Source organism: Spermophilus citellus (genome assembly GCF_964194105.1).
Source record: "Spermophilus citellus genome assembly, chromosome: 2".
Classification (NCBI taxonomy): Eukaryota; Metazoa; Chordata; class Mammalia; order Rodentia; family Sciuridae; genus Spermophilus; species Spermophilus citellus.
In genome coordinates this window covers 168,871,079-168,884,735 of record NC_138183.1, presented here as the reverse complement: position 1 = coordinate 168,884,735, position 13,657 = coordinate 168,871,079, and the positions used below count along the sequence as shown (strand labels likewise).

Here is a 13,657-nt window from a genome sequence, read left to right as displayed (position 1 = left end):
CTTAAGTCTATCTAACTAACTGAAAAATAACAACTTGACAGTAACATTTACTGTGTGCATATTACAGAACAGACAATTAGTAGGTAAAGAAAAAAGTTTTAGGCAGGTTTACAAATACCAGGTATTTGTTTACTATCCCCTACAACCTATTTGCTCTTAAATAAAAACAGACAGAACTCCACACACCCCCATTCAGAATTAAGAAAACAAACAGTCATTTCTCTGTGCCAGTTACCATGCCAAAGCTCATGTCAGCCAACAATATTTGTGAAGCTAACCAAGTGGCTGGCAGTGCCACACATTGTGAAGTGGAAACTTTTGGAAAGGCTACCTACATTTCAGCCCATTAAAAACTCACATTCAGACAAGCTGCAGGTGTAGACAATCTTTTATTTATAAACCTTTTCTCTTGGAAAGAATCAGGTTCAAAACTGACAGTAAATCCACCTCAAAGCAAAATCATTTCTGGTGTCTCTCAAGTAGCTGGGTTAATGTGGCATAAAAAAAAAAAAGCCTGACTAGCAGGTATAATTAAAGTATGAATCATGGAACAAGTCATGAGTAACCCTGAAAGCACCTACAAGAGAAAAGTTTATTTACAACACACTAAACTTTATACACTAATGGGTGAAGGACAGATGGAACATCTTGATTCCACGTAAAAGCAATGATGGACCTGAGTGGAAAAATTGATGATGAATGGCATCAGTGACATTATTGGTACAACATCTGTGTGAAGTTGTGGAACACAGCATGTTTTGCCTTGGATTATACCAGGACTTCTTCAATGTATTTTAATTTCTGAGAGCAGCTTAAGATCAGGTACAATGCTTTGCTTTATGTATCTTTCTATATATAATCCACTTCTCCATCCAGATCCTAATAATGTAGAAGGCAGGTATAAAACATGCAACTACATACATGAATGGGTAAATGAGAACCCATATCTTAGAATCTAGAATAAATCTGCCCTGACATGTAAGACTCCACAGAAAACCAAAGATTGATACCCAACATACTAAATGCTACTTATCAAAGACTGTTGATGCATTTTTAAAGAATTAATCATAGGTCTTTGATTTCACGAAAAACAAGAAGAGATTGTTATATTTTATCCTGTTTCATATCTCAGCAGTTGGCATTGGATTTAGTTGCTTGGAATAGCAACATGGCAAAAGTTGAAAGGAAACTTATTTATTTGGCTGGACTGGCTTTTTGTCTTTCAGGCTATGATGAATAGTTGTAAAATCACCTTAGGTGAAAAACAGTCTTTGGCTGTTCATGTTATTCCATTATCTGACAAACATTATTGTTTCCCCTATGCCACTGAATGAGGCTTATTTAATTGACAGATACTAGTTCAACACTTGGAATTATGTAATTGTGATTGGTCTTTTTGCCAACATGTTGAGAATGAATAGTGAAAATATGTAAGGTTTTAAAATCTGAATTGTAAGGTTTTTAAATCTGAATTCCTTGGTCTAGAAGAATTTAAACCAAACCATCAAACATACTGTTTACATGATCATATTTGTTTTAGTTTACATGCAATTTTTTTTTTTCTGGTATTGGGGATCAAACCCAGGGCCTCATGCATGCTAGGCAGGCACTATACCACCGAGCTATATCCCCATCCCTACATGCTATTTTTAACGTTTATGTATATTTTTTAAAAAATGAAACTAAATGTCTTGAAGTTCCCTTGAAACTTAATTGGGAAAAATGTAAAGCACTTTAATGGATTTTTTCCCATGATCTGTAGAAGAGTTAACAGATGGTTCAAATGGACAAAGCAATGAAAAAATAGAAATTAAAAGCAGATACTTAAGAAATGTAACTGAGTCTCAAAAATCCTATAGATGATAGCAGATGAGATGTATATCAGAAATTTCTCTTGCTGTCAAAGTTGCAAGAACAGAAATTTATTAGATGGACCTCTACCAGATGGGGAACAGCCTGTTAGTATGAATGAACTAACTACTGTTTGAAACTTCTGCCCACTTCAGTGATTTGAAAATCACCCTGCTTCTAGGATGATTCCATCCAAATGCCAATACAACATACTAATATTGTGATGCAAATAAATATTCATCTATCAGTAAGAGCACCTAAGTCCAAGGTGCTTTCTTGGGACAGGCTAGGAATGACTGAAAAATCTTCCCAGCAACTGAGAAAAAAAATACTATTACATTAGTCTGGATTGATGAAATTGAGGGGTGGGAAAGAGACAAGTCTCAACTTGCAATTTGTATGCATGCAGTGGGGGAAGTATCAAGTAAATATAAACTAACGCTATAAGTAGTGTCTTCCAAATATTCAAACTTTGGGGAAAGTTAACATTGGTTTCTCACCCAGGCATTCTAAGGAGTGGATGAAGGAGAGAAGTGATAGGCATGTATTTTAGGAGTTGGAGATTCTTTGTGGAGTGCGGGATCTCGGTGTCACCCTGGGCCAGTGGAGACAGGCACCCAGGAGGGGACAGGGTTAACGCCTGGGGCATAGGCAGGAGTTGTTTGGCCACTGCAATGCAGGGAGCCCTGAGCAAAGTGCGGGAGGGTGGGCGGGGGCAAGAGGGTAAATGGGCGGGTGGGGGGCGGAGTGGGAGTGCGGCCACGGGGAGGAGGGTCTCGGAGCCCAGGCCCGATTTGCAAGCTCTCTGACTGAGCCTGCGTTCGTGGAGGGGGAGGATTTCCCCTGCCCGGCCGGACTTGCCGCCGCCGGGCGCTTCGGGCTCACAGCGCCAACGACTGTCAAGAGAGTACGGGAGTGGAGCTGCCGGAAGTGTCTGCGCGCCGTGGGAGAAACTTTGCTGCTCCGGCTGCGGCCCGTATCCTCTCCACCCTAGTGCTCTGAGCGACGATGCGCCCCGATGACAACGACCTGAGCAGACCCGCGCCTTGGCCAGCCGCCCGTGCCTGCGTTCGCCTTGCCTCTGGGGAGGAAGACTAGCCCGGCGCAGGCGGCTCGGCGCGCGGGGCCCGTTTCCTCCGCGCCGTCCCCTTGCGTCCCGGTGCGTTCTCCGCGATCGCGCGTCCCCAGCGCCGGCCGCGGTCGCCGGCTGTCCCTACCCTGACCGCCGGCCCCGACGTGCCCTCAGCCGCAGCGGGCATTGCTTGTGCCATGGGGCTACCCACTCTGGAATTCAGCGATTCCTACTTGGACAGTCCGGACTTCAGGGAGCGACTGCAATGTCACGAGATTGAGTTGGAGCGAACCAACAAGTTCATCAAAGAGCTCATTAAGGACGGCTCTTTGCTTATTGGGGCGCTGAGGAGTAAGTTGGAGACCGGCTTGGGAGGGAAGGGAGCGCGCCAGGATCTGGAGAGTCCCCGTGGGGTGTGGGTCCGAGGGTTGGGTTGGAGGAGACCGAGCTTCTTTTGTTTGAATGGATTTGGGGACAAAAGCTGAAGAGCTCCCCTGCTGGTGGCCAACAAAGTTTGTTCTTAGGTGTTCTTATTTACTTTCATGTCTGCCGAGAAGGGAAAGTTTCCTAAGGGACACAGAGTATATCCTAAGGAAAGTCATTCAAAGTCACCTTTCTCATCACACCGCTGGAAAGTTGTTGGGGGGCTTTTACTTTCCTTGTATTTTATTATTATTATTATTATTATTATTATTATTATTATTATTATTTTGTGTGTATGTGCCTAGTTTGAACACTTTTTAAAAATTCCTTAAAAGGGAGGGGGTCAAGAACATTTTTAAAGATGAAATTAAGCTAGTCTTATTTTCAAAGACAATTATCAATTTTTCATATACGTAAATAGCTTGTCCCTGGCCACAGTCATTGAGTCGGCTTTTAAAAAATTACATATTTGAGTTTTGCTATTTAGTAAGATGATCAAAGTTAGTATGGCACCAGTGGGTTTAAATCCTTTACAAGTTTCCTGTGCGCATTTAGTTCTGGTTTACATTGTGTGTGGTGTTGGTAGAGCCTTGAGGGTGAGAGTTCAGGGGCTAAAGGTCAATCAGAACTTCCGAGGAATGTAACTACCCTCAGGGCTTCTCCAGCCTCCCACCCTTATACCGCCTGACAGCATTTTATTTTCTTCTTTCCTGCTTTGGAACTTCACGTTCAATTACTAAGACTAAAAAGTTAATCTGAAACTTTTTATACTTTGCATCCCATACAAGGAATTGAGTGACTAATGATAAGGCTTAATTACCTTTCCCAGGACATATTTGCATCTTTTTTTTTTTTTTTTGGCGGGGTAGGGGGAGTACCTGGGAATGAACTCAGGGGCACTAGACCACTGAGCTACATCCCCAGCCCTATTTTGTATTTTTGTTTAGAGACAGGGTCTCACTGAGTTGCTTAGGGTCTTACTTTTGCTGAGGCTGGCTTTGGACTCTTGATCCTGCTGCCTCGGTCTGCACAGCTGCTGGGATAACTGGCGAAGGCCATGGCTCCTGGTCTCGTATTTGTGTCTTAATGGAAGTTTTTGAGCACTTTAGTTTCTGAAATGAAACCCTGGAATCTTTGGCCTCTGATGGCTGGATGAATGAGGTATTTTCACCAGGTGGAGCAACCTTTGGGCGATTAAGTATTCCCAAAGACAGATAGAGGGACAGCATCTTTGTTTATGTCAGTGCAAGGTCAGCAACATGATGCAGATGTGTGTGTGCCTGAAACTGAGATACTTAGCCTCTGATCTGTATTTGAAACATGTATTATTAGTAAGAATAGGGCTTAGAGAGATGTCTTGAGATTTATGTGTTCCCTAAATCTTTTTGTTTTAACCATCCCAAATGCTAAAACATTTACTTTCTACTTGTGCTGTTTAACCAGGGTAAAGAAAACTTGTTTTATGTCCGTATTTGCTTAGTTTCTAAATTTGAGGCTGCTACAGTAATGGTGTTTACAGTGATGTGTGAGAAATAAAGTTTATTAGCAGTTCTTTGTATGTTGCATAGACACACATGTGAACTTTTGCTTCCTCTGGTTTGTGAATCCTCCTTGAAGTCTCTTTCATGTTAGAGAGCATGATGCTTCTTCAAAAAGAGCGTCCCTATCTCAAGCACTAAGTGTGGGACTGATTCTTGCTGAAGCTGCCAGATGTTCTATATTTTCCCTCCACTCTGTATGAGATTAACTTCAGTGTTTTGAAAGTTGAAAATGCTTACATAGCTATGATAAATGCTCTGACATATACATTATTTTACTTGTGATGTTACATACTTTGTTGTGATTCTTGAATCTGGCTTTGTAAAAATCAGGTGATTCCCATCTTTATAGCTATGCTCTTTCATTTATAAGATACCATGAGAATGTAAGCTTCTTGATAGACCTAGCCTTATTAATTTGGCCTCATGCACTTAAATATACAACCCGCTGTCTTTGTAGGTTTCTTAGCTTTGTGAGAATATGTACTCTAACGTTTGATTATTACTGTTTTCATTGTGGAAAGGAAATATTTTATTCTTTGTAAAAAGAATTCCCAGCATCAGCTGCAAAATGGGAAGTTTTAGAGCAAAGGAATCCTGAAGTCACATGATAGCACTGCTTTTTTTTCCCCACCAAACCACCTTAGGTCCCTTGGGGAGGATGCTTGAGGCCAGCCTGCAGCTGCTAACTGCTTACTCTCTGAAGGTGATTGGATAAGTGTCTAAAGGATTTGAGACCTGCTTAGTCCTATCCCAGGTACATTAAGGAAGCACTCTCTCCCCAAGTCCTGTCCCTCCTGTTTTTCTTCCTGCCTGAGGAGGCCTTCCCTAATTTTATACCAGCTTTTTCAGTAGGGATTTTCGTTATCCCTTTCTTTTTTTATTTTGTTGTTTCATTGGTAACTAATGATTTCCTAATGAATGTAACCTTGCTTAGCTGACAATCATTAATGTCTTATTATTTCTCTCCTTGTTAATAATTTCTGATGAGGGTTTGATTAATGCAAGGATGACTGACTGTTCCACTAGAAGCCACATATGCTCCTTGATCTATGACTAAGGATTTAGATTTATTTAGAAAGGATATTATAAATGGAACTAGATGATCTGTCCTAAACTTCAGGATTCCATTTTAAAATACCGTAAGATAATTAATATTTTTTCAAAAATGAATAAATTGTTATATTCCATGTGTCCATCTACTCTAAGAAAAAGAATGATAGTTCAGTATTATGACCTAGACTTGAGTTTAAATTCGGGTGCTGTCCAAGTGCTGTGTGTTGGAAAATAAATTGAGTCCTATTTTCCCTGCAAAATGAGGAAAACATCTATAGAAATTTTACCACTAGGATTATTTGTTAATTTTATCACATACCATTTAGACATTTTGTGAGAAATATTTGGGAATATTCTTGATATCTGTGGATCAAGCTTAGTTCATGAAGTATGACTCAAAATCTCCACACTTTTCCTCAAATGTTATTCTTTGAGTTTTATTCCTTTGTTAGGTTCCAGACTTAAAATTTGAACTGTGAAATCATAGGTTGTTTTTACTTCTTAATTTTCTCCTTTTAAGGATCACAACAAAGAAATATCTAAAAATTGCTCTCCTGTCATTTCCCTTTATCTTTATACTTTTGAATTCAAAGAATCATCTATAATATGTTGTTCTTAGAAGAATACACAGACTCCCTGAAAAAAAAATCAGGGGGAGGGATAGAGAGAATTAGAAATTTCTAAGTGATTTTGATTTTAAGTTTTCTAACTACAAAAATGATAAATGTGAGTTAATTCACATCAGCCATTCTACAATGTATACATATACCAAAATGTAATATGTACCATTTCAATGCATACCATTTCTGTCAATTAAAATTAATTGAAAATACTGTAGACCTCTATATCTGTGGATTCCCTATCTGCAGATTCAACCAGCCATGGGTTGAAAATATTCAGAAAAAAAAAAAAAAGACGAGAAAACAGGATAAGACTGCATATACGGACTTTCTCTATTTTCTCCAAGCAGTACAGTATAGCAACTATTTATGTAACATTTATATTTTAGTAGGTACCTTAAGCAATCAGGGTGATTTAGAGTGTATGGGTGGAAGTGCATAGATCATGTGCAAATACTACTCCATTTATACAAGGGACTTAAGCTAACCCTGGGATTTTGACATCCATGTGGCTTCTGGAACCAGTCCTCTGTGTCTCTTGAAGTAGCACCATAGACAGAACTGACCTTGTGAGGAGAGCAGTCTTCTACCCTGCCTTGCAGCATCCTGGCCAGCCCTTCTTCCTTTCCTCTTGTTGCCTTAAGCTGGGACTGGCCAGCTATTTGGTCTGCCTTGAAGTTAGAATTTCTCAAACCTGTATGTTTGGAATTCTTTTAAAGGAAAAAAAACAGTTAATGGATTGTAATACAGATTTAATTGTCTATTATGATAGCTAATTAAATATACACAAGCATGAAACTCTACCTCTGTGTATGACAGTCATACTATCTTAAGAGCAAATTAGTCTACAAGTTTAATGCAGTCAACACCAAGGAACCAATACAAAATTTGTCAACTACATTTAATTAATCTAATGGATGTTTTGCTGAAACAAATTTTCCTCTCACACAGAGATTGCTGATAATACCTTATGTGTTGTCATTTCATTTTCTCACTATTTTTACTGGTAGAAACTGCACTGCTTCTGAATCTTCTAGTCCTGTCAAAAGGCCTTCCATCACAGGCTTTATTTATTTATTGGTCACACTGATTCTGTTCTGGAAGCTGAAGTTCCTAGCACTAGTGACCCATGAAACAAACAAGGAGGGCATCTATTCCATTGGTTTGTTGATAATAAGTGGATGATGTAGAATATACAGTTAATGAGGACATTGTCAGGAGCAAGCAGTTTTTCCTAAAGGTGTCACCTTCTGTGGCCACAGACCTCAATATGAAGTACACTGCTCTGATGCACTTGTGATCTGGGGGTTAGGTAAGTGTTTATAGGAAGAGAAAACCGTAAGTGCATACAACTACATTGAAATGTCTTAAAAAGGGTGAAGCACCCCCATCTTGCATCTGCTGGTTCACAAACTCACCCTGGCCTTGTTGCACCTGGTGTTTTACTTTAAGCCAGTCCCTGGTGTACTCTCAGGGCCCTCTTTGCTACCAGAAGTTTTGGTGGCATGGGGAAGAAGTTGAGAAAAAAGAGGAGAAAAACAAAAAGTAAGAAAAACTTTCCATAATTCCTTTTTAAAAATTAATTGATTAATGTGTTGGTTTTAGATATACATAACAATAGAGTGTGTATTTTGGCATATTATACATACATAGGGAGCAGCCCATTACAGTTTTGATTCCATTCTTGTGGTTGAAAATGATGTGGAGTTACACTGGTCGTGTATTCTTATATGAGTATAGAAAAGTTATGTCTGATTCATTCCACTGTCTTTCCTATTCCCATCCCCCAATGCTTCCCTTCATTCCTCTTTGTCTAATCCAATGAACTTCAATATTTTTCCTTCTTACACTCCCTTGCTATGGGTTAGCATCCACATATCAGAGAGAACATTTGACCTTCAGTTTTTTTGAATTGGCTTATTTCACTTAGCATGATATTCTCCAATTCTGTTTATTTACTGGGGAATGGCATAATTTCATTCTTCTTTATAGTCGAGTAATATTCCATTATGTATATATACCACATTTTCTTTATCCATTTATCTGTTGAAGGGCACCTAGGTTGGTTCTAGAGCTTGCCTATTGTGAATTGAGCTGCTATAAACATTGATGTGGCTGAGTCACTATAGTATATTGATTTTAAGTTCTTTGGGTATAAGCTGAGGAGTAGGATAACTGGGTCAAATGGTGGTTCCATTGCAAGTTTTCAAAGGAATCTCCATACTTCTTTCCCAGAGTGGTGGTACCAATATGCAGTTCCACTAGCAGGATATGAGTGAACCTTTTTCCCTACATCCTTGCCAATATTTATTGTTATTTATATTCTTGATAATTGCCATTATGAATGGAGTGAGATAAAATCTCAGTGTAGTTTTAATTTGCATTTTATATTTATCTAATTGCTAGAGATGTTGAACATTTTTTCATATATTTGTTGGCCATTCATATTTCTTCTTCTGTGAAGTGCCTGTTCAGTTCCTTTGCCCATTATTGATTGGTTTATTTGGGTTTTTTTTGGTGTTAAGTTTTTTGAGTTATTTGTATATCCTGGAGATTAATGCTCTATCTGAGGTGCCAGTGGTAAAGATTTTCTCCTATTCTGTAGACTCTCTGTTCATGTTATTGATTGTTTTAGTTTGATTCCATTCCATTTATTGATTCATTTTTTAGAGTCATTTTTTAGTACCTTTATTTTGCATATTTATTTTCATTGTGTGCTGGGGAATGAACCCAGTGCCTCAGTATGCTAGGCAAGCACTCTACCACTGAGCCACAACTCCAGCCCCTATTTATTGATTCTTGATTTGATTTCTTGAACTTTAAGAGTCTTGAAGAGGAATTTGGTTCCTGAGCCAATATGATAGAGAATTGGGCCTACTTTTTCTTTTAGTATGAGCAGGGTCTCTTGGTCTCATTCCTAGGTCCTTAATCCACTTTGAATTGAGTTTTGTGCAGGGTGAGATACAGGGGTTTAATTTCAAACTACTATATATGGATTTCCAGTTTTCCCAGCACCATTTGTTAAAGAGGCTGTCTTTTGTCTAGTATGAGATAACCATTTATGTGGGTTGGTCTCTGTGTCTTCTATTCTGTTCCATTGGTCTTTAATTCTATTTTTGTGCCAACACCATGTCATTTTTGTTGTTAGAGCTCTGTAGTATAATTTAAGGTGTGGTGTTGTGATGCCTTCTCCATCACTTTTCTTGCTAAGGATTGCTTTGGCTATTCTGGGTCTCTTATTTTTCCCACATGAATTTCATGACTGATTTTTTTTATTTCTATGAAGAACATCATTGGAATTTTAATAAGAATTGCATTAAATCTGTATAGCACTTTTGGTATTATGGCCATTTTGACAATATTGATTCTGCCTATCTAAGAACATAGGAAGTTTTTTTTTTTTTCATTTTCTAAGGTCTTCTTCCTTTTATTATTTTAGTGTTCTGTAGTTTTCACTTTCGAGGTCTTTCACCTCTTTTGTTAGATTGATTCTCAAAAAAATTTTTTTTGAGGCTACTGTGAATGGAATAATTTTCCTGATTTTTCTTCAGCTGATTCATCACTGGTATATAGGAACATAATTGATTCATTTTCTTTTTTTGTGGTACTGGGGATTGAATCCAGGGGTGCTGTACCACAGAGTCACATCTCCAGCCCTTTTTATTTTATTTTATTTTTATTTTGTGACAGGGTCTTACTAAGCTGCCTAGGGCATTGCTAAATGGCTGAGGCTGTCTTTGAACTTGTGATCCCCCTGTCTCAGCCTCCAGAGCCACTGGGATTACAGGTGTTCACCACTGTGCCTTGTTCCCACCCTTTTCATTTGTTTTTTTTTTTGAGACATGGTCTCCTTAAGTTGCCCAAGCTACCTTGAATTTGTGTTCCTCCTGCCTCAGCCTCCTGAGTCACTGGGATTACAAGTGTGTGCCATCATGCCAAGCTCTTCCCATAGTTTTCTCGTTACTTGGTCATCCTTCAGCTATTAGTGAGAACTGTTATTTTAGGCTATTTCTGGTATTTAAGTTTGTACATAGGATTTATTTAGTCTAAGTGGAACTCAATGTAGATTCTTTTTACTTCTGAGAGAGCTACTTCACTGCTCCTTAGACCACTGAGGTTGTTTTGCTCATTTGGTTGGGCAGTCTAATCAAAGGTGCATGTGTGTAATTACTCCAACCACTCATTTGGTGCTTATAGTCATTAGAATTTGAGTTAAATGAGCAGAAGTAACTATCTTTCAAATGAACTGTAATTAATTTTAGGAGCTGGTGGATTAGGAATGTGGTGCTTTAGGATTCTGTTTCAGTGCCATGTTAGAAGTAAAAGCGGTTATATTTGTGTTAATTTAAATGGGAGCCTTGATTCTCATCAGAGTGGAATTAAATTGGGCTGGCTGATTACTTCAGTCTACCTCTTTTTGTGCTCTATATAAGCTTAATAGGTGCCCTTTAATAGTATCTTTATTTCTCCTGGATTTCCTTTTCAGCAGGTAGTAATTGAAGGGCTCCTCTGGGTTAGGAGGTCAGAAAATGTCTTGCTGTGGGAACAGAAAATGGTTACCTGTCTAGTGGAGGAGGAGGCTAGCAACGTTATGTACTGCCTTCTATTATAGTTATGATGGAGCTGTTTAACAAACATCCTTTCAATTCTTAACATTTCTTATAAACCAGTGTTAATTGTGTAAACGATGATGTATAAGATTATATAATTTTAAAATAATAAAGGCTACATTTAGTATTGCTTTGGTGTCCAGTACAAGTCTCTTAAAGAAATACATATATAGAGAGTGGCACATTTTTCCCTCTACATTTATAAACAGAAATATTAGATTTCAAAATCAGATTATTAAACTGCACTGAGTGAATGTTGTACAACAATGAAACATTTATGATGGACAGATAGAAAAGGGTGAAGGGAAGGGGGGCTAAATAGCCTTGAATCTCTTTCATGAATTTTATTTCTTGCCAGAGTAGTGATTGCCACATGTTCTGGCCACTGCTATCCTTGCTGTCTGTATTGCAATTTCTGCCCATTTAAGGTTTGTAGGCAGGTGCTAGTATCCCATATTCCCACCTGCCACCCACCAGTTTCAGCTTCTAACTCTGCCAGTTTTCTCTTTTCCTGCAGCCTGCTGAACCTATGCCCAGCATCTAATAATCCTTATGGTGTATCCCCAGTGAATTGGGCCTCACCAGCTAAGGGCTGTTTCTTGCTGATTTTCCTTCTGAAAATTAAAACCAGTTGCTGAACACCTGGCTGTTTAGGTCACATAACTTGCATTTCATCTTTTGCAGCTGCCATATAGTTGAGTTATAGTGACTGATTTTTTTTTGTATATGTATAAAAACTTGCATAATATTTGTTCATCTTAATGGCCCTTGAAGCAGAGAAAAGGGGCAAGATGATAACAGGATAGTCCATAGAAATGTAATTATTCTAACAGTTTTGGTTTTGGCTATCTGAATTTAAACTGGATGTTTCTGGTCATGTGGATCCTTCTTCTAGGATTATAGCTACTTGAAATATTTGGTTAATCAGAATACTTGTTTTTAATATCTGCACTATTCCAATTTTGCTATCAAAAATCCAATTAAAATGCTGAGGAAAGTTTTATGGTAAACACACATATATAACCTTGTGTTTGTAATTTACTTCAGAAAAAGTGACCTGTGGAATAGTAAGGTACCCTATGATAGCTAATCGGCTGCTAGTTTTCCAGTCTTTTTTTTTTTTTTTTCCTTTTTGCAGAGGTGAGAATACATAGAAGAAAAGTAAGTCCTGCCTTTCTAGGATCTGAATTTGTACTTGAGAAGAATTTCTTAGATTGTAATTTTTATGTAGAATGGTGGTAGGAAAATGCAAGGAAAAGACTAATATTTAACACTTTGTAAGTTATTTTGTATTAATGATTGTGGATTTTTCAGTTCCAATATTTAGATTCTGTGGTAGAAATCTCTATTCCTAATAGTATTTTAAAAATGCTAAAACATGATAATTTTCATGTTGTTGGCTTATCTGATTCAGCTGATTATCTGGTATAGCAGAGAGTGTCTTTTTGTGTGTGCGTGTGTGTGAAGGACAGGGAAGCATCCTTGGTTGGTTCTCAATGTCAGGTGATATGAAAAAAATTGGAAAAATGCTGCCTGTACATAACCTTGCTACATTAATAGTACTCTCCCTGAACCTTGGCTTTAGTCTGGGAAAAAGTGGGTAGACACATAATGACAACCCTTCATTTAGAATCAGATGCATTCCTAAGTAGTGGAATTTCTGTGATATTTTGCAAATCTCAGAAGCCATACTGCCTGCTAGTTTATGAAAGACATGCCAAATAGCATTCCCTTGAGCTTATCCAAATGAAAGACCCAGATCCATTTTTCGCTTTAAGTACACAGGAAAAGTGACGATTTAATTTAGAAAACTGGTATGTGTTTATGTGTGGACAGGAATGATAAGCCCCTAATAGAAATGGAGTATTCTGTATAGCGTGTAGCTAGTATATTATCGCTTTCCAAATGGGAGCTATATAGTAGATTGATTTTACTTTGCTCTTATGAGAATTTTCTCTTCTTCATTTATTTAATTTTCTTACTCCTTAAAATGTCTGAATGAAAAAATGTGGCCGTAAAAATAGGGTGTTGCGTGGGGAGTGGGAAGGGATAGCAAGGGCAAGCAAATTTTGAATTCTTTGAGAAAACAGATGTTATGATTTGGGGACTTAAACTTTATTTGTTCACTATGAAGGTTAGTGTGTGACACTAGAGAATCAAAGGACCATGAGAGGAGCTTTGCACTTGTTTTTAGAAGTTTGTGAAAATTTTGAGCAGGATAGTTCCCAATAAAAATTGTCGATAGTAATACAAGTGACTTTCTTTTCTTTTTTTTTCCTGTGATGCTGAGGATCTAACCCAGGGCCTCACACAAGCTAAGCAAGCATTTTATCACTGAGCTCCATCCCCAGACTGATCAAGGTGACTTTGTAAGGGGTGCATGGCTGGGGGAAGATTTGGGAAAATGATGTCAGCATATGACTTAAGAGGAAGGGAGTTCACAGGCAGTCCTGGTTTTCCACAAATGACCTTTTGTAAAATCTTTGT

General features: G+C 38.4%; 1 protein-coding gene across 5 annotated transcripts in view; it reads left to right on the top strand.

Annotated features, from left to right (window-relative positions):
• The first annotated feature begins 655 nt into the window (after nucleotides 1-655).
• ARHGAP42 (Rho GTPase activating protein 42) overlaps nucleotides 656-13,657 on the top strand; it is a 264,319-nt gene continuing 251,317 nt past the window's right edge. Inside the window, exon 1 of one of the 5 annotated variants that reach the window (XM_081281041.1) lies at nucleotides 656-822. Coding sequence is in view for 3 of the 5 variants with exons in the window: in XM_081281042.1 (XP_081137168.1) it covers nucleotides 3,121-3,274 (154 nt within the window). In the remaining 2 variants the exon portion in view is untranslated. Of the gene's footprint in view, nucleotides 823-2,545; nucleotides 3,275-13,657 lie in introns of those variants that run through there. The other 4 variants (XM_081281042.1, XR_014020505.1, XM_081281040.1 and 1 more) reach the window with 4 other exon arrangements.